This window comes from Myodes glareolus, chromosome 12 (assembly GCF_982192425.1).
Source record: "Myodes glareolus chromosome 12, mMyoGla1.1, whole genome shotgun sequence".
NCBI lineage: Eukaryota > Metazoa > Chordata > Mammalia > Rodentia > Cricetidae > Myodes > Myodes glareolus.
In genome coordinates this window covers 84,297,176-84,323,580 of record NC_142037.1, presented here as the reverse complement: position 1 = coordinate 84,323,580, position 26,405 = coordinate 84,297,176, and the positions used below count along the sequence as shown (strand labels likewise).

The window sequence follows — 26,405 nt, the reverse complement described above, 5'->3', positions numbered from 1 at the left end:
AAATGTCAAGAAAAACAAGAAAAAAACAAACAAATGATGTGGGATGTCCTTCCGTATATGTGTTGCTTTTATTGGTCAATGAATAAATCTGCTTTGGCCTATGGCAGGGTGGAGTATAGCCAGGCTGGAAGAGATATATAGAAAAAGTAGGTGGAATAAAAGAGATGCCATATAGCTGCTGAGTGAGAAAGACACTTCTGGAATGTTACCAGTAGGCAGCAGCCTCATGGTGATACACAGATTAATAGAAATGGGTTAAATTGAAATGTAAGTGCTAGCTAGGAATACAACTGAGTCATTGGCCAAACAGTGTTGCAATTAATTTAGTTTCTGTGTGATTATTTGGGTCTGGGTGCCTAGGAACCGGTTTCTGTTTACAAATGGCACCCAACATGAGGCAACTACATACACATAAAACCTGAGAGAGCTTAGGTAGAAATTCTAGAGACTAAAGAACAGAATTAAGCATGGATTCTTGGTAGCAGCATTTTCTTGGGTGGTAAGCAGAAGCATGATTCCTTTAAGAGAAGGCTTCCTGTCTCAGCATTAGCAGCAAAAACTGTGTGGCTCCTTTAAGAACCAGTTTGCTGATTCATGATGGCAGCCTGAACTTTGGCTCTTTCAAGAAGTGCTGCACTTAAATGGGGTTTGTGATCAGTGTGCTACTGGTTGCTTAATAGTGACATTGACCTGCTATGTACCCAGAAGGTGGGGAGTTGACAGAAACAAACAAACTTTTCAAGACCTGAAAATTTAAATAACAGTAAAGAAAATACAAACTGAGGGAATTCTGGAAATGGAAAACCTAGGTAAGTGAAGAGGAACTACAGATGTAAGCATGACATACCCCTGACTCATCTCTCTACCTGGAAGAGATGTCTCTCACCTAACCTCTCCTGCCTAGCTATTGGCTGTCCAGATTTTTATGAAACCAGTCAGGTGGCTTAGGCAGGCAAGGTAAAATAGTAACACATCTTTACAGAGTTTGCTCAAATATCCCACAGCAGCTGTTCTCCAAAATATATAAATAAACTAACTAACTAACTAAATAATATATGTCAAGAAACCAGACATCAAAAACCAAATAATTCAAATAAAAAAGTGGGATACAGACCTAAACAGAAAATTCTCAACAGAAGAATCTTAAATCACAAAACCCCCCAAAACAATGTTCAACATCCTTAGATATCAGGGAAATGCAAATCAAAACAACTCTGAGATTCCACCTTACCGCTGTCAGAATGACTAAGACCAACACCACTAATGACATCTTATGCTGTAGAGGATGTAGAACAGAGGGAACACTCCTTTATTGCTGGTGGGAGTGCACACTTGTACAACCATTTTAGAAATCAACATGGCAGTTTCTCAGAAAATTGGAAATCAGTCTACCTCAAGACCCAGTGATATTTCTCCTGGGCATCAGTCATACCAAAAGGACACTTGATCAACTATGTTCATAGCAGCTTTATTTGTAATAGTTAGAACCCCAAAAAAAACAACTTAGATGCCCCTGAACTAAAGAATTAATTTTTTTAAAAAAAAAAGTGGTATATTTACACAATGGAGTATTATTGAGCTATTAAAAGCAGGAAATTTGAAGGCAAATGGATGGAACTAGAAAAAAACATCCTGAGTAAGGTTAACCTGGACCTAAAAAAAAGAACATGGTATATACTCACTCATAATTGAATATTAACTGTAAAATAAATAATAACCATGCCACAATCCACAGACACAGAGAGGCCAGGTAGAGATGAGGAACTAAGGGATGATGCAAGGATCTGCCTGGAAAAGAGAAATGGAAAAGATATCCTGAGTGGACTGGGGGTGGGTGGGAATAGGAACTTGAGAGATCAGATTGGGGGTGGATGGAACTGGAGAGTACTGAAGATGACGGGGGTATGGGGTGCTTTTCAGAGACAGGTGAAAACCAGATGCAAGGGAAACCCCCATGAATCTACAAACACGACCCCAATTAAGACCCCTGGCAGCAGTTGATGTCGTCTCCTGTGATCAGATTGGTGATTATCCCAATTGTTATCAGAGAACCTTCATCCATAACTGATGGAAACAAATACAGAGACCTACAGCCAAATATTAGGCCAAACTCAGGGAATCCTGCTGAAGAGAGGGACAAAGGATCATAGGAGACAGAAGGGTTGGGACATCATTGGAAAACACACAGAAAACCACTAACCTGGTCCATAGGAACCATAGGTCCATAGGAACAGAGTCTGAATCAACAACCAGTGAGCCTGCCCGAGGCCAACCTAAGTCCTCTCTATATATGTGACAGTTGTGTAGTTTTGTCTATTTGTGGAACTCCTAACAATGGCTGGGGCTGTCCCTAATGCTTTGGCTGACACTTGAGAACCTATTTCTCATACTGTATATTGCCTTGCTCAGCCTAAATACAAGAGGAGGTGCTTATGGCACAACTTGATATGCCATACTTTGTTGGATGGAGACATTCCCCTTTCTGAACAGAAACAAAGGAGGAATGGATTGAGTAGTGCAGGGGGCAAGGAGGGAATGCAAGGAAAGGAGAAGGGGAAACTATGGTTGGGATGTAAAATATAGAAATAAATTAAAATAAACAGAGGAGATATGAGTTTATTTCAAGTGTCTACCTTGTTTATAAATGTTCTTATTGAATCATAGTTTACAATGGATTCATTAATGGTTGCAAAATTTGCCATCACAGATTTTAATTTATCTTACATTATTACTTACAAATGCTTACTTTTTTGTTTTGTGATGACTAAATAATGGTACTTGTAATTATTCGTTCATAACAATGGTATATTTTTTCAAACATGCTGTTTTGGATAGCATTGCTTTGTAATTAATAAATGTTAATTATTAATTACATTTTAATAATCTTTTCATATTATAATGTGCTCATTGTGCTATTAAATTTATGTTAAAGTGATTACTAAAATACATGAGAAGTCTAATCAAAAACATTTCAAATGCAGTCAAATTTCTGACAAGAATTTATATAATTTATCATGGAAATATCAAAATATATACTAAAACTTTCTGAAGAGATATTTTAAATAATTGAGGAGTAAAATGACAGCAGAATTTTTAGTTTTAACTTAGAGAAATAGGATATTAATTCCTTAGTTCAGTGGTTCTCAACCCTCCTAATGTTTCAACTCCTTTATACAGTTCCTCATGTTATGGTGACTCCCCAACTATAAAATTAATTTTGCTGATATTTTATAGCTAAAATTTTGCTACTGTTTTGAACCATAATGAAATACTTTCAGAGACAGAGATTTGACAAAAAGGTTGTGACCCACAGGTTGAGAACCACTGCCTTAGAAAAAATATATTCTGACTTCATGACTTTACGTATTAGTAATAGTAAATACATTGTATTTGAAAAACTAGTAACTCTAGCTTTCATAATACAACGTATAACGCAGAACTGCAGAAAAGGACATGAAGCTATAGTCTGCAAAAATTAAAAACAGGTACCCTCAAGCCCAGACCTACAACTGGACTTTCATGAACCAAACTTATTAAGATCACAAGGTGCTTTGATGGCTCTGGCTTTTCCATATTGTCTTTGGATATAAATATCTCATCACTTACAGGGTCTGTCTTACTCTTTAGGGAGTAGTTTGTTCAAGAATTTTAAATGTATCTTGAAATCTCTGTGAATAAACATGCATATATAATGTAATAGCTATTCTTGACCATCATCTTGATTAGACTGAGATCTAACTAGTGTATTAATAAGGCACACTCTGCATATGCCTGTGAGTCTGTGAGAATAATAATAAGTTTTACCAAAGAGAATTAGCTAAGATGCCATCTAGGTGGTAACATCACATAGTCTAGTTATGCAGGGGATTAAGTCACCATGATGGAGTAAATCCTCTCAAAATGTGAGCCAAAATAAATATTTTCTCTCTTTAACTTGTTTTGTTGAGAGAATCTTTAGTCCTAACAAGAGACCATTGTCTAGTACACTGAACACGCCCATCATTGGTTGTTCTTGGACACGGTTATCTGGATATGAACAATCGGCATGAACATTTTAATTATGCCCATGTTAAGGGTCATAATTATAGATGATAAGCCTGATAGTGAAAACAATGAAGTATTTTGAATAAACCTATTAATCAAGTTAAGAAGAATATCATCCAGGCATGTGATCCCAGCCTTCCAGAGATAGAGGGATGGCCACAAGTTGAACGGCAGGCGGGAAATGTGTCAGCAATTACAGAAAGTAGCTAGCAGTTAGACCACACAACATTAAGATTTTGAGTATGCTTCCTCACAACGTATTCAGTCATGTATGCAGTTCATTTATTTGACATACTGCACATTGTGCATCCATTCTCACAGTAGGGGCAATAAGGTTCACCACCAGTGTTCCCTGTTATATAGAAATTTAGGGAAGTAGGTAAGGCTTCATAGAAGGCAGAATTCAGAGACTGACAATTGCGTGGTTTCCTGAGGACTCTACCTATTTCTTTACTTTACTTTGTGTTGACTTCTTTCTTAAGTAGACTTATTCCACACAAAGATGGTTTCCAAGAAGCTAGAGCCTTCCTTGGTCCTTACAAAATTCCTGAGGATAGCTCGGGTCACTGAATATTCTTGCCAGGCCTGTGGCATGGAAACTGTGAGCTTCCGCCTAAGCCTCATGGATTAAGCATACATCAAAAATGATTTAACAAAGAAAAGTCAGAAAGCATCAGAAGATAGGAACACTAGAAAAACAACAACCAATAAGTTATTATACATGTTTAAAATATTAATATCTCATTTTTAAAATATTGCAAATATGATATCCATCTCTTCCAGACAAGCCTGCCTCCTCTGGATGCTGAGCCATCTGGAACTATCCTTCTATGTATGATGTTTTGTTTCTGCTGGTTTAATATATGTATAAATACAGCTTATAGATTTAGTATTTCTAAACTTGGGATACCTCTTATGGTCTATGGCCTGTCACATATTAACTAACAAAATTTTTATTTATTCCTTGGAGGTACTTGAAAAATAACTTACGCTTAGTGGAAAATTTCATCTTTATGTCAGCTTTTTATTAAATGCCAATTTATAATTTTAAAAATGTTTATTTATTTTATTTTATGTACATGAATGTTTTGCCTGCATGTGTATATGTGTGCTACATGTATGCCTAGTGCCTATGGAGGCCAGGAGAGGGTGTCTGATACTCTAGAACGGAAGTAATAGATGGTTATAGCAACCTGATGTTGGTGCTGGGAACTGAGCCCAGTTCTTCACAGAAACATACAATACTCTTAACCATGGATCTATATTTCAAGCCCTCAATTTATATTTCTTAATTATATTCTCCTCAGAGCTTCATCTGCTTTATGCTCTTTAGTAATGGTACCATAAAATAGTATTACCTAATAAGTTTGACACATAATTAATATTTAAATTTAAAAGCTAATTTATTATTAGTCTTTGGGTTTAGATTTGCAAATACCTTCCAAATAAATATGTAGTATAATACATAACAGCTGTAGAGTAGAGATGACAAATTAAGCAGTTGGTAAATACCCAGGTAAAACCGGTGCTTTGTTTCCACAAGGTCCTCAAAAGATCCAGCCTGTTAGGTTAGATCTGACCTTTTGTAGTCTTTCCCATGATTTCAATTTGTATTATAGGTACCATTCCACCTGTTTCTATTTTTAAGGTAGAGAAAGAGAAAATAAATATAATAAATATATCTAGGGCATGTTTGATTTACCATGTCTATATGCACAAGTCTCTTGTTTTCTTGGTAAGCTTAAACCTAGACCGTTAGAAACACTCAGCTACAGAGTACAGAAGAAAGGGCTAGAAAGTAGAGTCTGTTGCCCTGGGGAATCACTTGGCTAAAACCCAGTAGAATCTATTTAAAGGAAGAAGGAGAAAACAGATGTTAGAGTAGGAGTCTGAGCCTGTCCTTGGTAGGTGTTTGATTTTCCCCATTTATGATGTGTGATACCTAGGAAGGCTTATTGCAGAAGATATCAAGTAAACTAATGCTGAATTAAATGTTTTCTTTGGTATTAAGAACTGGGAAAATATTAGTTTTATGTCAACAGTATGTACTAGTTAATACCGTTTTTGAATGTTCATATTGTGTGTTTAAACAGTTGGTAATGTTTGCCCTTACTCACTGATTTGAGATTTACTGTGTTCTCACTATATGTCAGACCACACTCTGGGGATGTCTTAGTTACCTTAAATTATTATTATTTTTAGTCACTAGATAAAATGGAAAATTATGACATTTTACACAGTACTATGAAAAATTATATTTTAGTATGGATTTCTTTAAAATTCTTTATCTGGCATGTATGCCTTTTCTTCCATGACTAGGTTCTTCGGGTAGTCCGGCTTATTAAAATTTCACCTGCATTGGAAGACTTTGTGTATAAGATATTTGGTCCTGGGAAGAAGCTTGGAAGCTTGGTGGTGTTCACTGCCAGTCTGTTGATTGTCATGTCAGCCATCAGCCTGCAGATGTTCTGCTTCGTTGAAGAACTGGACAGATTCACCACGTTTCCAAGGGTGAGATTCTCCACATTTTCAATGACCAGTTTAACCCATTGTTCTTATTTTAGCAATGATAATTAACACCAAGGGAAATTTATTTCAGTATGATTCAAAACAATTATAATATCTTTAATAAAATTTTAAATTATTAAATTTTAATATTTTGATTAGTCTCTTCTTCAGAGTAAAGTTATTTAAATACATTTTCAGCACCACCAGATCACATATCAATTTTAAAATTTTGGAAATAATATTTTGGATACCACAAAACATTAAAAAAAGAAAATAGGAGCAATGGTCATTCGTGACTGATTTACAATGTAGCCGAAATTTTAACTAAAGTATCCATTTTGTGAGATGTAACCTATTTTAGACTTATTTTATAGTTCCTCTTTTTATGTTGTGTCTATTAAAAACAAACTTGGAATTGTCTATGTAATTCAGAGACTTCAAATATGAAATGACTTTACTAGATAATCAGACTTCTGCATTTGTGTTAAAATTCACAAGGGGTAAGAAAAAGTAACAAGTAACAATAAATAACTGTATAAACAGAACTTAGGATTTAGTCCCTGACTAAGAGGACCATTGTATACCGATAAACATAACAGTACGGGTGTCTGAGACAAAACATTATGTGTTTTGACCAAAGATAGAAATAATAAGACCGATGTTTGTGGGAAAAAGAATCATGGAGTAAAACAAGGTAAAATAAGGTCTTTTATATTAAGCTTTGGTCATAGAAAGTTTTATGCTTTTAATGGAGGTATTAATAAGATAGATTTTAAATAATTTTTGTTTAAAATTTGTTACTTAGCTATAAGTGTTAGAATTTAGCCTTTTATGTTACAGATTTTTTTTATTCATACATCCATTTGTTGCAAACTTATAACAAATCAGTAAATGGTAATCATACCAAGTATATAGACAGAGCTAAATTTAGGTCCTCCAAACCTCTCAGTTGAGGGGAGAAACCAGCAAATAAACACACATCTTTGTAGGCACATAGCACCCTAGAACTCTAGAGGAAGACCCATGACCAGGATGGAAAAGTCCAGATTTATTGGATCAGATAATCCTGAGTGAGAAGATGATGTAGCTACCAGGTTGTTTGTACAGAAAGTGCAAAAGGTCTACTATGAATGTGTTTTCAGAGGAAAGAGAAAGAGTAGTTGATAACTGTGTTGGTCACAGTTTCTATTGCTTTATTCAGTATCATACCCAAAAGCAACTAGGGGAGAAAAGAGTTTACACATTCCAGTTCACAGTTCACAATAGATGCCAAGAAAGGGATGCAAGGCAGGAACTAAGACAAAATCCATGAAGGAATGCTTCATACTAGCTTACTCCCCATGGCTTGCTCAGTCTGTCCTTATAGTACTCAGAACCACCAGTCTAGGGGTAGCACTGCCCACATGTGAGCAGAGCCCTCCCACATCAATCATTATTAAAGAAAATACCCCCCCAAAGACTTGCCTCCGGGCCCATTTTATGGAAGCATTTTCTCAATTAAGATTCCCTATTCCCAGATATGTCTAGGTTTGTGTCAAGTTGATAAAGCCCAGCCATCACAGGAGCCAGTGGTGAGAGAAGATGTCAGACTGAGGGCTGTATGGAAGAGTGAGGTTTAAACCATGCCATAAATAAGACAACAGCAACGGGATCATAGTGAGGGAGAAGGCAAGATCCAGAATATGAGCACAAAGGTTGGTCTGAAACAAGCATTGAGATCTAGGAGACAAGGTTGTCAATGAGGACAAGGAATCAATGAAACTCACAGGCAAGCTATTCACTCACTGTGCAGTTCAGGCAGAAGCACTGAGAAAGTCAGAAGTAGCCCTCATCCCCATAACTCTTGCTCTTGAAGAACAACGTGAGCTCAGAACATGTGAGTATGTGGGGCAGTACACAGTGTATAAATCCTATACTTCGGAGAGGTCATGAAACGAAAGGTCTTGTCTTTTATAAGCCAGTAGATGGTTGTCAGAAAGAGAGAGGATCCAGGCATGGATCTAGAATAAAAAGTACTCTAGTGGGGTCCCTGGCAAAGACACCTCTAGCAAAGGCACCTGAGCCAAGAAGAACAGCTGTGCCCTTGAGTATGGCTTCCCAGTGGAGGAGGACTGAAAACGTGATTGCAATGTAAGTCCTAAATGCATACCAATGCAACTGTAATGTCCCAGATGCATACTAACATCAGAAGGGGTAGGAGTTTGCCTGTGATGCATTCTGATGAATGGCACATAGGTTTCTCCACAGATGGGTCAGCTCTGCTTCATGTGTTTGGGAGATGGAAACAAGGAAAGCCCCCCTTCTCTTCCTTTAGCTCTTCATCAGTGCATTCCGTCTTCCACTCCATACCGCTGGAACTGATACTATCTTGGACCGTATGTCCTTCAATTCAGAACACTGAAGATCATTGTGTCAGCTGCTTTTCTAGGCACAAGGAATTCTACATGGGAACAAAAGATAGCTCTGTCCTTTGCAAACCACCTTAATTTCATATATTCATGTTTTATAATTTTCTCCCATTTCACTTCATGTTTATATCCCTTACCCAAAAGCTTTTTTAATGAGACATATTTTAGTACAAAAGTTCCAGCTATTAGAAGGGTAATGCCACCATAATGGTCATCTGAAGGGACACCTTGTGCATTAATATTTCTATAGCACGTTTAGACAAACAAGTAAAGACATTACATAAGTCTCATGTCAGATCATATTTTGCCAATAAATTAACTTTTTTGAAAAACATGCATTGGGGATTTTCAGCAATGTTCAGACTCAGGGTATGTATATGAATTGGACTGTGTTCCCGCAAGATAATTCAGGAACTTGCCTTTCTGCAACATGTTTCAGTTTTGCCACTAGTGCATTGTATTTTTAGCTGTGTGGTACTGGGAAAATTATTCTCTAAGGTTTTTTTCATAACCAAAATATGAGTAGAAGTGCTGTCTTTTCTCCATTATACATATTGAGAAATACACAAAAACAATACACCTTACGTGGTGTGTTTGATTGGTGGTGCCATTGTCACTGTATTAAAGACTAGGCCGCTTTCTAAACCTTTTCCTGACTTGTCCCTTCAGCTTAGTTCTATTTTCAAGTCTTAAAGTAGCAATACATGTTCACATGTCCAGTGATTCTTTACCCTGATCACTCCACTATCCCAAGGAAAGCAGGTGACTCTCTCTGCTCTTTCTCAGTCACAGAGCTAATGGCAATGCAGACATCATGAACTGCAATACCAAGCGAGGAGTGGTATATATTTCTGCATGTGAGCATGGTCAGAAGTTAGGTCCATGAAAACACAAATAAATTTTACAAGACGAATTCAAAGTGCTACAACTACAAGAGGAAGTCGTGAACATTCTCATTCAGACAAAGCATGAACCACAGGTAGTTCTTGGTTGATAATAAAGCATCAGAAAAGATGGTTAAAAACACACAGAAGTTCTCTCTCTCCATCCCTCCCTTTCTCCCTCATGTGTACGTGCATGTAGATGTGTGTTGATACAGGTGCAGTGCACATATGTAAGCAGTCGTGTGGAGATGAGATGACAAGATTGAGTATCATTCCTTAGAGACTACCAACGTACTTTTTAACAGACCTAGAACTCATTAAATTGGCTAGGTCAGTCAGTCCCAAGAAGCCATTCTCTCAACTTCCTGATCTGCTGTAATTACAAGCACATCCCACAATACATTTTATTTTGATGAAATACGCAACTGTATGTTCAAGCGTCTGTGTATTTGGTGTGTGCACATGTGTAGGATGGCACAGTTGCCCGTGTGTATGCATTCAGATGCCAGTTTATACTGGGTGTCTTCCTCTAACCCTCTACACTTTATTGAGATGGGATTTCTCACTGAACCTGGAATCTGAAGTTTTGACTACATTGGCTGGCCAGCAATCCCTGTGATAAGAGTCTCTGCTGCCCTCTGAGCTCTGCGGTTAGAGAAGTATGGACTCGCCCAATGTTTATATGAGTACTGGGAGCCCTAATGCACAGCAAGCTCTTCACATCCTGAGATCACTTCTTTGTCTCTTGGCTTTCTTTTATAAGATCTCTAGAAATCAAACTCAGGTCCTTGGCTTTTATGGCAAGTAATTTACTGGTTGAGTCATATGTCCAGTTTCCTCTCCCTTTTTTCTTCTAATCTATTAGTTAGATACTTGGGGTAGGTTGGGCTTTTCATGTTTTTAGTCAAAGTACAGTACAGATTTTAAAATTTCTATAATAAAAATCCCACGATGGAGACTGGAGAGACAGCTCAGCGAGTAAAGTGCTTTCCCCAGATAGTTTTTTGAGAAGGATTGATAAGCATCATTGTTCTAAGGTTTTGCTTAGTTTTCCCCTTTGCTTACTACATAAAGCAGCTGCCTAGATGTTACTAAAATGGATACACTAAACATCTACTACATGGCTTTAATCTTTATCCACTTTAACTCCCCACTAGCACTACAACAGGTCTCATTTCTTTTGCAGTCATACAAGTGTAAATAGTTTTATTTCTAAGTAATATACCACACTCCAAAACAGGAAGTACTTAAATATTAATATCAGTTGTTTTGTAAGACTTTCTTAATTTGCAAAGTCTAAATGCTAATTACTTGCTCTATTAAGTTTTCAGTTATAAAATCATGTCCAAGAGAGTTATTGTACTATAAAACAATAGATGCTATAAAATCTTAATTACAAATTAATGTCCATGTTTCCTTTTAACCATTAAAGTGATTAATCATCCTTTTATTTGTCTTGAAGGAATTGCTGAACATTTTTAAGAAACAATGTGTTCTTTTTTTATTCTATTTGCCATAGTTAGTGAGAGAATATGAGTACATTTCTAATAAATTTAAGGTTAATTTTACTTTCAGCAATATTGGTTCAATTAATACTGCTGATAAATTTAGTGATTTTTAATTCACTCTTTTGCCTTTTATTATGTTTTTAATTTTGTGGTGAAATATATCAAAAATGCAAAAAAATATTAGCAATGCTAAAAGAAGTTTATGACTGTTGGCTCAAGCCTATAATGGCAGCTACTTAGGAGCTGAGTTGGGAGTGTCCTAAATTCAAGGCTTGCCTCAGCTAAAGGGTGAGTTTAAGGCCAACCTAAGCAATTTAATAAGATCTTGTCTTGCAACAAAGGCTGAGGATAGAGTTCAGTGTAGATGCTTGCCTAGCTCTACACTCAATACTGAAAATATTAATGTAAACAATAGAGACTGAGTTATGTAGCTCAAGTGTTAGTCCCCAGTACAACTACAACAAAATACATCAGTAACTGTGCAGAGTTTAATACGCACAAGTTGAGGTAGATATGATGTCATTTGATAAATCGAGGTAGATATGTTGTCCTTAGGTGCCTCTTTCTGATCACTCTCCTCTCATTTAAAGAAATAGATTCTGATACCAACACAAATGAGGTTGAACTTCAAGTCTGAGCAAAGCCCAGGTAACACCATGAGTTCAGTCTCTGACCATTAGCAAAGAATGATGCCTGTCCTGCCCTTCAGACTATGGAAACCAGGAGTCAATGAGTGGATGCCGTGTGAAGCTGCTAACTGACCCATTTGTCCCCTTTGTAGAAAATTAATGCAATTGGTGTTGGATACTTGTTTCTAAACTTTGTAAATACAACTGGTGTGCTCCAAGCACACTCACACATCAATTTGTTCACACACAATATAAGGTTTTTTTTTTTAAATCTAGAAATAGAATTGTTTGGTCTTAGAATAAATGTATCTTCAACTCTGCTCGATACTGAACAATTTGAGTTCCAAAGTAGATGTAATGGTTAATCTGTCAATAGCAGATGAGCTAACTCTAAACTCCAAACCCAACAACACTAGGTTTGACCAAAACAAATTACATCTGTTGATGCTTCATCTTACTGTGAACACTAAGCTCTTCGTTTTTTTCTTAGTTCAGTTTTCTACGGTGCTAACACTGTTCTGTCCATGGTGCAGTGCCTGAGACATACAGACTGCCCTCGTCCAGGGTGGCACACAGGCTGTTCTTGTCCACTAAGGCACACAAGCTGCTTCCTTATCTTCTCTTCCTGTTCTTAGCCCAGACAACCTACACCAAGAGAGGAACCCAGCACACACACAGCAGCTTCACTTGACTATTTCAGCTCTCTAGAGCCTACCATGTATTCCTTATATCCCTTGATATTAACACTCAAACAAAAGTACAGACATCATGAATTACCCAGGTTGGGGAATTCAACCAGCTCTTCTTAGTTTTGGGTCCTTGAACTTTCCATTATTTTCTTAGAAATGTAACTAAGCCTTTAGGCAAACATTTGTCGCATCCTAGCCAAAATTTCCTGGTATTTTAAAATGTTTGCTTCAGTAATTTCATACATGCATACAATGTACTTAGACCATGTGCACACATCCACTTCTCTCCCTTTTAACTCCTTCAGCCTCCTTTTCCCATCCAACTACATTTACTCTTCTTCGAGGGTGTAGTAGCAACTGAGTCCTGGGATTTTTTTTAACTGTCTTTTTTTATACTTGTGATCAGAAACAAAGGTTGCCTAATAAATCTAATAAATTTTAGATAGGATTAAAGATACTCCATCAATTATTTTTTCTGAAAGAAAGATGGATTCTTATGGGCACAACCTGGTTTTCTCTATTTGGGCTCACATTTCTTTATTGTTGTCTCATCTTTGTGTTTCAAGTCCTCATGTCCCCACTCTCTAGCTTCTAAATCACTGAAAGTCCTTCTTTTTCATTAAATATTTTTACACAACTGCTTGATAATGAAATCTAAGTCATGTGTCTGTTAGCTTTCATGATTTTATTACTTTTCTTTATGTAATAAAGGTGAGAAGAGTGCAGACATGGACACATTCATTAGCTCCTCCTGTTTAATATAGTCAAGGCTTTAAGGAAGAATTATAATAGCTTATCCCTTAGTAGAAAGCAACTAGACTGAAATGTGCAATATCATACAATACATATACTTATTTGTAAGTAAAATTGAACATATCCTGGTCAGCACTTAAAAATTCTAGGAATACATCACGTTCATGACTTCCATGCCTCCAAATCTCATCTTATTTTAATAGTAAGAAGAGATTGCTTTCAAGAAAAGTAGGTCTGTAAAGCTTCTGAGGTAAATAACATTTCCATTGGTGTGTTGGGAAGATTTTGAATGGGCCTGAAATGGAGCTGAAACTTGAAGGCCTGGAAGAAACATGTGAGAAGAGCTGAGTTGTCTTCAGAAACCAGTTCATGAAGAGTCTGGGATATAGAAAGCCACCAAATGCCACAATGTACGTCATATTGTTTCTCTGGGGTGTGTATTCATTGTCCATAATTCATTTTTATTGATCAAATACAAAAGTTTACGACCAGTTGAAAAATCACAGTTACCTTTAGGGGTAATTTTATTTTATTCTTTCTGTGAGGCCATTATTGTGTCAAATGCTCCATGAACCCATAAAGTAAGCCCCATCTGAAGCTCTAGACCATATTGTTACTCACGCCTGGATGTGACTCTACAACAGAATGTGGCAATTTGGCTCAAAATTTAAAGCAATGAAATGAAAAATCTAATGCAATTGTCTCTCTTGCCCACCCCCAAATCCTTTAAAACTACTTCATTTCCCTTCCAATATAACTTTAGACATTTTTGTTGGTGCTGCTTGGCTCCTATTGGATTTATTTTTGTGATGATTCATCACTAACTCCACAATGATAATATCCTGTGAACATACTTTTAGCAATGGCTTTAATGCTTCCTGACTCACAAGGAGTTGGTCATCTCTGGCTGTTGTATATTGTCACTGATGGTCATTAGGGTGAACACTATAGGAATTATTACTTCCCTTGATGACTTATTCATACTCATACCCTAATTTTTCATTTCACTCTAGTTTGGTAAATTTTATTTTCTGCTTCCCAGCTGTTATTTCCCAGAATACCACAATCACATTAGTCAATAGCAGTCTTTTTATATAACCCACTTTAAAAACAAATGTGAGCCATTCATAAGAATTGGTAATATCTTATTAAATTTGGGTGAATTATTTAAGCATATTTTGCATGATACAAAGGTGAGTCTGTTATTAAATACATTGTTGAGTCTTGCATGCAGAAAAATTTGTGCTCTTTGCTAACTCTCATGTTTGTCAACAGTTACCCATAAAATAAAGTGATAATACATGATTGAGAAGGCTGGAGAGAGAACATAATGACAAACTGGTTAGCACTGTGTCTCCAGATAGTAGCCAGCAGTGCTACTCCTAAACAGCTTGGAGAACATTCTTAGCACCACACAATAAATTCTAAGTAATAGTAATATGACCTAACTAGCCCAAAAAGGTCCCTCTGCAAATTAGAGGCTCAGAGAGAGACCCTGTCTCAAAAAAAAATGGAGAAGCAATGAAGGAACTACACTTGGCACAAGTTACTGGCCTCCACATGCAGGTAAACACACATGTTCACTTCCAGCCCAGTGCACTCATGCACACACACACATGTGCACAGGAACACACACACACACACACACACACACACACACACACAAATGCTTCTTCTTATATTGTTAACCACTTTAAAAAGTTGAAGAAACTTTTGATGTCCTTCTATATGGAAATGAATAAATTCTAAGGCAGCGCCTTTATGATTACCAACAGTATATATTTTTTTCTTTTTTTTGAAAGTAATTTTATTTAATTATAAAAGTTTCCATTTACGCCCCTCTTCCCAACACCCTATCACTCCCTCCCCTCCTCCTCCCTCTTTGTCCCTAAGGGCAGTCAGGGTTTCCTGCCCTGTGGGAAGTTCAAGTTCCTCCCCCCTCCCTCCAGGTCCAGGAAGGTGAGTATCCAAGCAGACTGGATCCCCAAAATCCAGTATATGCAGAGGAAACTAGTCCCAGTGTCATTGTCAATGGCTTTTCACTGGATAGCAAGGGGCACTAATCCAGTAGAAGAAGACCCAGAGGAGGGAAGAGCCATTGGCGAGCATCTGAAGGAAGAGATGGGTAGGCGCCAAGGCAAGAATTCCTCCAACAATCTGAAAAACAACAGTATATTTTTATAGACTAATTGAGTAAAATTATAAATGGTATAAATAAATTGTGCCAATAAAGTATTGACCTAAATAAATAGGAAATCAGTGTTTTTCAACTGATCAAAAATACATAAGCAATGCATGCCTGAAGTGACTTTATCAAACTTCACTTGGAATACTTGCCAAAATTGCTGGAGAAGCTCAAATAACAGTCCCTGGTTCATGGTGGTAGAACTAATAGAGACAAGAGAACCACACCTCTAAAATGCAGTAGATTTTAATAAGTAGAAATGCTAGCATTCCCTTGGTCAAAGCTGCTTTCTGTCTAAAGCAAAACAGAAACAAATTCTTATTCCTGTGCATATAAAAGAACAATAAAATTTCTTATGGAGTCACCGTGTTTCTCATTCAAAGAAGACTTCTTACGAAATTTTAGTGTGTTTAGCAATAAGACACATACCGTCTCAGTGTTTGTCAGTTTAACTGCATCAGATGTAGAGTCTCTGCTTTCATCTGTAATCTCATAGCACATATTTGCCAATGAAACGCATCGTTTACATTATGAAAATTTAATATGACTGACATTAGCAAAATTACTAATTAAGAGATAGAGCATAAATACTCCAAGAAACTTGACAGTCTGTTCCATGAAGAAGATTAATTCAGAGCTCCCCCATTTGCATAAATCTCCAGGTCTCATTTTCACAGCTGTTTGTTCTGTCAGCTAGATGGCTGCATTTCCAAATGATTTTAACATAATCGATGGGAAGTACACCTTTCAACTAAAAATACCATGCTCTAACAGAGAGATGGCTACGGCAAAAATAGAATTTCATTCAGCTCATCTTAATATTGTTCCTTCAAGTGAGTGTCTTTAATGCGGGGAATTTATCATATAAGTTTCAAATTACTAAAATATTTTTATTAAAATGTTTTGCCACTTTAGATCTCCATAAAAAATAGTGACTTATATATTTTATGAATAAAACCATTAATAAGTATAATTATGTTAGCAAGAAAAATACTGAAGATAAGTGTATACCATTAGTTAGTTGAGACATAAGGAATTTCACATATATCCTCCATAGTGTTCAAGACAAAGGTGATTTAAAAAAATGTTTGAGGGCTGGCACAGTGCTCATTGGGTAAAAATGCACTTGCTGTCTAAGAAGTTAGATTCTGGGGTCCCACTAAGTAGAAGAAGAAATCTGACTTTTGCAATCCTCAAGTTCAAGTACTATCCTCTATCTACCCTTCACACACACACAACATGCATGCATACACACACACACACACACACACACACACACACACACACACATAACGCACACACACAGGTTTCTTTTAAAAAATAAAGTTTCAATAATACTTAGAATAGGCATGAATATTATTGTTTCCATAACCTTGATGATGAAAAGAAATCAGCAGTTTTAGATCTTACAATGTCTAAAAGGACATGCAGGAGCAAAACACACAGCAACGCCACTCTCTACCTGTGGGACTGCATCCCATGAATGCTATTCCTGGCTCAAAGTCTCTTTTCATGCATATCATTGACTCTTGCTGATAAAGAAATCCTAGGAAATTATACGAACCGATGACCTTGTGTATAATGTCACTGCATGCATGGCTGAGAGAAGATGTCAGTGGTTACACCTACACATGTTTTGATAGCTGGAAAATAAATGCGGCTTATCTATTTATTTATTTATTTATTTATTATTTTTGAGATGAGCTGACCTTTTTTTCTCTTTCTCTTAAAATTATATTTAAGTGTGGATTCTACTTGAAGCATTTTGCTGCTGGGAGAGGCCTGACATCCTAATGTATGTTTTGCTTCTAATTATGTTCCAGCTCATTTTGACATTTTGAGCCAATTATGTGGGTCTAGATTCAAACTTTTCCTTAGTCATCTAGAATCTGACCAATAAGCATTTTTGCCTCTGCTCTCCCCTTTATTCCCTAAATGGAATGCTTAGCAATGAGTATACATCGGAACTTGCAAAAGCAAAGTAAATAACATGGGTTCATTTGGAGAGAAAAAAAGCAAAGAACTCTTTAGTCCTTCCTTCTTGCCAACAATAAAGGCAGTGACAGGATTAATTGAAACCACTTGCCTCAACTTTATTTTCTAAATCTAACTTTATTTATAATTTTAGGGATAAAATGCAGAGTAATTGTTTTAGGAAGATATTATTATTTAAAATTTTTCACTTCTGTCCATATAAATGGTAATGAATTTTAACAATTTTCTAATTGCAAAAGATTTCATGTACAAAGAGACAGCAGGTGACTCTGAGACATTGTTCGTAAGAGAGTCACTCGAAACAAACCCTTTGGAACAGGGCTACAAAATGTAAGTTGAAGTAAGAATACAAGGCCCAAAACAAAGCTCCTACTGTACTGGGTTGCTTGCCTCTGTCTACCTGCCAACCCTGTGACTTACACTATTTTTCAGTAAAATCCTCAGAGGAAGCAACAGAACCAAAAGTCAGTTTGTAGTATCTGCCTAGCTCAGAAATGCTCACTGTAACCTCTCTCTGTAACCTTCGTAGGTAAGATTCAGTACAAAAATAGACTGAAATGTGTATTATACAAAATTAAATTTTCCAAATGAATGCCATATCACCTTAATAGTTCACAAAATAGTAGGCATTTGTAGTTAAAAGACTACAAATTTAAAATTCCACCATCAAACATAATGTCAGACTTTCAAAGCCCTGCATCTAGAAGTATCATTTCCTCAAAGCTATAGTTTATTCAGGATTATTTTTGAGCATTATATAAGTATAACCAAATTTTATGATCATAAAAAATTTAAATCATAATAATATGTAGGAATAGTGCTATTTAAACCAATGCAACTGACAGGTTTCCCCCTGGGGAACAATATCATTGAGACAGGTTTCTAAGTTAATATATAAAACATTATCCAGATTGTACTTTAATGTTCATAAAATATTCATAAATGCTTTCTTTTTCATTTCAAAGCAATCATCACAGAATGAATGACAATATGATTGTGTATTTGGTGAAGCTGGCCTCCAGATGCTGAGGATTTTATCTGAAGACACTAGGCAACCAGCAACTGACTTTCCTCCCTGCTCATAAATGCAAAACTGGCCCACAGCTTTCAGTCTTTTTTCCCCTACACACTCCCAAGGCATTGTGGTCTCCATGCTCAGCCTACCCTGTCTTTTTGACTTCTGTCCTTACTCCGTTCTTCTTAGAAGGACATATCTTGTGATTTTCTATAGTGTGATTTATTCCACTATGCCCAGGTGTCCAAGGTCAGCAAGACAGGGTTAGGTTCACCTTAGAACTGACATTTTCCCTGAGAACTTGAAGGGAAAAGGAAAACAAGAAAGATGGGATTTGGAGAAGGAGAGCATGATTAAATAACTAGATCACGGAATTCTGCCTAAAACAGAGGAGTGATTTGAAATAGAGAAAAAGTTAAGCCAAGAATTTAATACTTCAGTTTTAATTCAGATTTCAAATTCATAGTATGTATCAACATACATGAACAAGTCAGTTCTGCCAGTTAGAGGCTACACTCTTAGCCTTTATTTGCTGTGAGATCTTAAATTGCTAAATACCATTTTAATGAGTTTTCCTAACCTCTTATCTCTATCAATCCTTTGTTTTTTTCACTCACAATTTTACCAAGCAACATAATTTTTTTTGAAAATCAATCACAACATCAGATAATCCCAACTTTCCTGTAATGTCATTTTAAATATTGTTAGTTTGGGATTTTCCAGTAAGTTTGAAACAAAAGGTCATAAATAACAAAATATACCAGATGTTAGCAAAATATTAAAGGTTCATAAATTCTTTGGGTTTCCCAGAAGATAAATTCTTCTGTAAATTACCACTATTTGGGAAGAAAGAAAAAAGCAAGGAAATTGAGTAGGTGAGTAATTAAGGCAATTATACCCAAAGGAGATGTCACTTGAGCACTCAGAGAATCCCGTCAAAGTAAGTCTATTTTAGGGCTGTCTGGTAGTAAGACACAGCGGGGAAGCTCTCAGTAAATGGTTGCCCTACTATAGAAGTTGTCAAGTAGATTTCATTTTGAAAGCAAATCTCTCATAAAGAGAGTTCTTGAAACTGGCTAAGAATAAAGAAAATTGGTGCAAAGTCTATTGTAAATTTTAAGCTGCCCAAGGATAATGTGAGTTATATTCCTTTCTATATTTTAAATTTTTAATGTGCATATTTTAGGAGCAAAAAACAATATACATGTTTATATACATATACTTAAATATAAGAAAAAAATCAGTAAAAGATAATTTATGAAAATCCATGTACACATCAATGTTCATGGTGGCGTCATTATTCATGATAGCCTCCAAAAGTAGAAGCATTCCAAATATTCAAAACTGATAAATTGATAAACTGTGTTGTATATTTGATATTTTATTGGGCAAAAAAAATAAAAAGAAAATGGGGTGCTAATGTGTACCACCGTAGATGTACACTGCATTTGTGGAATGTTATCATATTTATAGATAATGGCCAGAAGAAACAAATCTTCAGAAATAGGAGACAAAATGATGGCTAGTGAATGATGCAGTCAGGAGGAGTAGGAAGCAAGTATTTGTTTTCCTTTTGCTTTACTAAGAATGTTCTTATGTTAGATGATAATAATGATTGTGTAATGTTACAAATAAATGTTGTAAAAGGAAGAAATACCTAATTAAAGGCTTTACAAGGTGGATTTTTCTACCTGGTACAAATTAACCATAATCTGAGGTATTGTCCCTCACTACTTTCTTTTAAATATTTGTCAATATTTAACTCAAGTTGATAGCCACCTGTACTAAATTCCCCAAATATGCCTCAGGCCATCAAACTTCAAATATCATCCATTACATTTTAAAGAGGATAATAGCTGCTTTTCCATCTGAGTAGATATTTTTAGGCTATTTATTTCACCATTAGATGCTATGCTTGCTTCGTTTCTAAGACTGTAAAAATTACTTTGGGTCAGAAGTTGATTTTTGATGATCCAGCACCACTTGTCACAAATGTACACACACACACACACACACACACACACACACACACACACACACACACACATCAATACTACCACAGTGAGAAGAGTTAGGAGTACCCAAATGGAATCAGGGCTAACAGACATAACCCAGCCTAGCCATCATCAGTGTTCAAGTGTTGTTAGGAATAAGAAATGAAACTTCCTCCTTATTTCCCTCTCATCCCTCTTTGGTGGTCTTATTTTCACTTAAGTCTTCTAATCTCTGTTGATAAACAGAAAATCTAGTAATAAAATGTAGGATCCATTGGGGAAACTAATATTAGCTACTGTAATAGAAATGTCAAGGAATACTGAGGATAAATTCATGCTGAGAACTTTATATAAAATATAAAGCATAGTTTAAAAAACAACCAATCAAAGTAGGTGTGGACTATGAGGAGATGAAAAGGAAGAAAGGTCTCCTGAAGGTCGATGGTGGGAATGACCTGAAGAATGGAATGCTGCTTTCTGAGAGAGGAGTGTAGGAAGGGAGGCCATGAACACATTTGGAGATAACAAAAGCTTGAGATTCCAGCCAGGAATCCCAGTGAAGCTGTGGAATTTAATCTAAAGGGGAGACTGAAAATATCAATGAGGGAGGAGTCTGTTAAAAATGACCTTTTGGGACGTTAGTATGGAGAAGTTGAGCAAGATAGTACTAATGAGCAAGAAAGAGAGCTGAGATCTCCATTACATTACAGATGAAGACATAGAGAACCAACTAAGAGTTGGAGAAGGAATGGCCTGGACTTTGTGGCCCTGGACAATGGTGTTTCGGCCTAGTTCGTGGTTCCTGGACCTCATTCTTTGCTTTTGTATTCTCTTGTTCTGTTCCTTCGGAAAGCAACTACTACTTACCCTCTGCTCTCAGCCTCTTGTCCTTGTTTTGTTCCCACGTACTCAAGGAATAAAATGTCTGAAAAAATTCATAAAGCTAATACGTTTAAAATACTTATTTTCTATCAGATGAGATCCAGTTAAGTGCAATCTCGTAGGCAATATGTTTTCTTGACCTCTATTTATTCAGAAATTTTGCTTTCTTGGGACATCATCACTTCTCTGAGTAACTATGTAAACTCCTTCTGTTGCACCTCCATACCTGCTTGGAAAAAGTAGTGTTTTTTCTCCTGTCTCCACAGGAGATTTTTCTCTGTAATTTCTATTTGAAATTCATTCCAAACTTTTTTGGCTGATTTAGTTTTCCATGAAGGGGTAGAGCTGCTGGTTCCACCTTTCCAGCTCACTTCGTATACAAATTGGACTAGTCTCCAGTGAACTGCTCATTCTTATTTACTTAGCAGCATGTGGACACCGGAAGTTAACAATAGTTGGCCTGAACAGCTTAATTTGAGAGTTTCACTGTGTGTATGGAATAAAGAGGTAAAACAAAAGAAAGAAAAATCACAGATAGCTGTCTAAAGCATCAGAAAATCAGCAAACCAATTAACAATCAACTTATAATGTAGCACCAGAAATTACACGCAGGAAGGTCTACAAACTTGTAACATTTTACTTGCGTAACAGTCAACATAGAGAAAGGGTACTAGTTAAGATACTGAGAGAGAATGGGAAAGACGTCTAGGCTCATCTCATCTCCTAGACTTGTCTTTTGGAATAGGGTAAGAAGAAAAGGGTAGGAAAAGAGAATCCTAAAATATATACTCATCTCAAATCCCTCGATCTGAGAAGACTCCAAGAGGATGTTATGTAGAGTTCTTCAAGAAAATAAGAACTCCTGAATTGTAGAAGTCCTTTATTTAAAGCAGGAAGATAGATAGACAAACAGACAGACATTCAGACAGACAGACATATCGATTTTTTTTAAAGAGAATAAAAGTAAAACTTACAACTTCCAAAAATGAATGCTTCCTCATAATTTAATTTTCTATCATAATAAGCAAAAATGCTGCATCATGAGAGTATGAAAAATGAAGCAGAGGTTGTAAGGAAATAGGAGTCTCCGGGTAAAGGGAGGAGAGGAGCTGCAGTGGTGACCTCTTCCCTACAAACAGAGAACCAAAGCCAAGGGGAGTCCATTACCTGAGCCCTCAACTAGATTTATGGACCAGGAATGACGACTGAAGATAGGTCAGAGAACTTGAAGAAAGGGCACTTCTACAACAGATCGACTCTGGTTGCAGTAGAGATTCCCTAGATGCACCTGGATTGAAGAAGTTTCTACAGTCTGGTGCTCTCAGCATTATTACCCATAGCTTCAGATAAACATCTTCATCATAAGAGCCTTTTCCTCGTACTGGGAGAGCAAAGCAGAGAAAAGAGATGCAGCTGACTCACAGAAGCAGGCCTTTAAATCCACGGGTGAGATGCTGGCAGCATCTTTTGATGTTACATTGGAGAGAATAAGAGACCAAAATAAGGGACTTGAAATGCAAATCATACCAACTACGGAACAGGTCTCAAAAGCAATTATCCCAAATTAGAACAGGCAGTGAGACAGCTCCAGAAAACAAATCTGTACGAGCAGGACTCAGACGGCTTCCAGGTAATTGGAGGTTCTAAAAAGAACAGCTACGGCATAGTAGAAATGGGATCTATTCCAAGTAGTGGGTAAATTGTGTGAGAATCTGGCAGTCATCTTAGGCAGAAGAATGTATTTCTTTTCCCTTTGAGGCATATGAATAATTTCACTATAAACAGCACCAAAAAAATGACAGTTAAGTGATGTGAATAAGTTGAGCCAGATTCAGATTAATTACTGTAAAGAAAGGAGCCCAATTTAACCCTGAACATTGACCTTTTTGTTATTGCACCAAAGATTACTTACATTTGAAATGATACCTGAGCTCTGAAGGGGGAAATGGAATCTTAGAGCATCACCTGCTCAGTAGTGAATGAACAGCATCTTCCTAGTCAATATATTAAAAATGATCTATTGTTTACCAGCTTACTAAAACCCAAAGACAAAAAACAAAATTTCATAATAAATTCAAGATTTAAGCTGGTCCAAAAGCTGTTTCAGATTTGATACATTCAATATAATAGACTATAAATGATTGCATAAAGCCCCAAGTGAATATACACTTAATGTTGTAGTGAACAAAGAAAGGAATGTCAAGTTGTGGCATATAGAAATTTTCAAGTTACATTTTCAATGCATGCATTGTATTTTTCATGCAGATTAGGCAGGTGCTCTTCCACCATGCTGCTTTCACAGCCTTCTATCATATTTCTCCATGCACCGTGTTTTTATTCTCTGCTTGTTCGTGTTCATTTTCTTCCCTTTTGTTTATAAATGTTTTAGAAGTTGCCACCTTGTCTTACTCATCTCAATCCTAACACATCATACCTTCATAAGCCTCTAATGATCTTTGTTGGACATGAAAGTTTCAGGTTCTTCCAGGTACATGGGCCTTAACAGCAAAATGTCAGTGAGCATGTCTGACTTTCAGTCTCAGACTGTTATTGAATTGGATCCTCTGGGTATAAACTCAACAAAACTAAAGGACTCTTCACATGAAACACAAATTAATTTCAGGCTATAAGAGAAGCTTTTAGTGATTCTACCATTATCCTCAGCTTATCAGCAACAATGTACACACAAATCCCACTTTAAATAAATGTCTTGCTCTCAGATATAATATATGTGCTTCCAGCTGAGCTCTGCAGAAATCAGGATTTTAAGGTTTTGGGGTTTTTTTTTAAGACTATGAAAAGAATAGCAGATAACCTCAGTCTCCCTCCCTCATTGTCTCACAGTGGAGGGTCACAATCCCACAGTCCCATGTTCCTGAGTAATACTGTACATATAAAAGCTAGAGGTTTCAAAAGTTGTTGTAGTAAACATATAGGTTGGCTTGTGATGAGGACACTTGAAAAGCAGACCTAAACTTTTGATCTGGAAATTCCACGAATGGTATCTGTTAGGCTTAATTGCAATCATTTTTGTTACTTTGGAAGAAAGAAAGCTACAATAAATGTAATTCATGCTGCTTTCATGTGACACCATTTGCTGTTAGGTCTCGAATGTATGTATGTTTTCTCACTGGTGGCAATGTTGTGGGAAAAATACAGCAATCTGATAGTTTCATGTGAATCATCTTTGGAATATGTACAGTTTGTTTATAGTAGATATTCGGTAGCAAAAACGAAGACGAAATGGAGAAAAATAATTGCCCTCAGTGATAAGGCTGACATTTTTATTAAGTTAAATGATAGAGCATTTTAGAGTGGGTTGAAGCTAAGGTTTGCCTCCTCTTGTGCAGCCCAGCAAGGAGAATGTTACAGTGCTGCTGATAATGGTAGGACTCAATTATCAAATTCAACATAATTCACATTTCCATGGACAACAACAACAGAAAAAAATCTCTACAGGATAAAGGAATTTAGGCAAGACTAATCCAAGAGAAGTACTCCACAAATGAATAAAGAATACATGGGAAAACAATCAGCCACTTCAAGATTCACTTAATATGGAAGGCAAGCCCGAAGATCTGAGTTTGGTCCCTGTCACCCACATGGTGGATGGACAGACTGACTCCTCATGTTATCCTCTGACCTCCAAACACACCATGGCAAATTCACAATAAATAAATGTAATTTTTCTGAAAAATAAAATTATTTAAGAATTAATGATTTCTTATTCACATGGACCCACTGTCTTCTGAACATTGAAAAATCACACTTTGGAAAAAGTTCTTTTGCCCTCAGGAAGGAAATAGTCTAAGAGAGAATAGGTGTACTTAGGTCTGAAAGTGGCAGATTCCAGACATTTCTGAATGCAGGAGATTCAATACCTGGCCACAATTTCTATTAGCATAACAAAGTATTAGAATAGTTTTGACCCAATTTGGTATTATTTTAGAGCCTGACTCCTCAAGAAGAGCCAGATTGAATTACCTTTGGAGTCCCTTTAAATCTGGGATCCTGTCAATCATAGATTTGTATCTTGATTTCAGGCTGTTCCTTATCCTGGACTTCAGTTCTTGGAACCTTAATACCCTATTTATGGTTTCTTCTACTGAAGACTATAAAAGCAGTTGTAAAGAGTAAACCTTTTCCAGGCGTGATCATAAACCCTCACTAAGAAGCATTTACTGGTCACTGATGCATACAGAACACATAGTCATATATTTAACTAAAAAGATGTTTTTAAACTGAACAGCCAAAGCTTGGTACAAAAAGAGCCTAAGTCTTTCAGCATAACTGGCTTTCTTGGAATGTCCTAGTGTTTTAGTCTTGGCTTCTTCTGCAATCATGACTCTGTGTCCTAAATTCTTTAAAAGTATCATGGAAAAAAATGTGTCTTTGTTAAATTTGTCAGCCTGTTCATATCTCTTAGAAGCACTTCTTTTTCTTAAGACATTGCATGTTTCTAATATAGTAGCTGAACTCATGTGGTAGATGGACACCTTGCAAACAAAATAAACTTTATTATTCTCCTATGTGCTTAAGACAATGTGATTCACCTTTAAAATAATACAGTTCTACTAGAAACATCAGGAAACCTAAATAAAAATCTGTTGGAGTTGTTAAAATAACTTTCTGAAAAGGGTAAAAACAAATCGTGTAGGAAAAGATAGAGAAACTTTCATGTCTCAAAAGAATTTACCCTTAAACGCAATTTTTAATTCAAAATAATTAGTTTCTGAAGCTGAAGAGTTTGATGTAACAATTAATCCTTTGTTCTCTGCTTTTTCCCATGTTGCATGAATTACTTTCCCTTGATTTATTAGAAGAGAATAAATAATGCCAACAACAAAGTCCTCAGCTGATTATCACAGGATAATTTAATTTTAGTTTTGTTTTTGCTCTTTTGGGAGGGGT

The 26,405-nt window shown here is 36.4% G+C and overlaps 1 protein-coding gene across 4 annotated transcripts in view; it reads left to right on the top strand.

Annotated features, from left to right (window-relative positions):
* Nalcn (sodium leak channel, non-selective) overlaps positions 1-26,405 on the top strand; it is a 281,079-nt gene that overhangs the window by 135,910 nt on the left and 118,764 nt on the right. For all 4 annotated transcript variants that reach the window (XM_085698170.2, XM_048422068.3, XM_087912334.1 and 1 more), the window contains exon 13: positions 6,364-6,555. In XM_085698170.2, the coding sequence (XP_085554296.1) occupies positions 6,364-6,555 (192 nt within the window). The remainder of the gene's footprint in view (positions 1-6,363; positions 6,556-26,405) is intronic.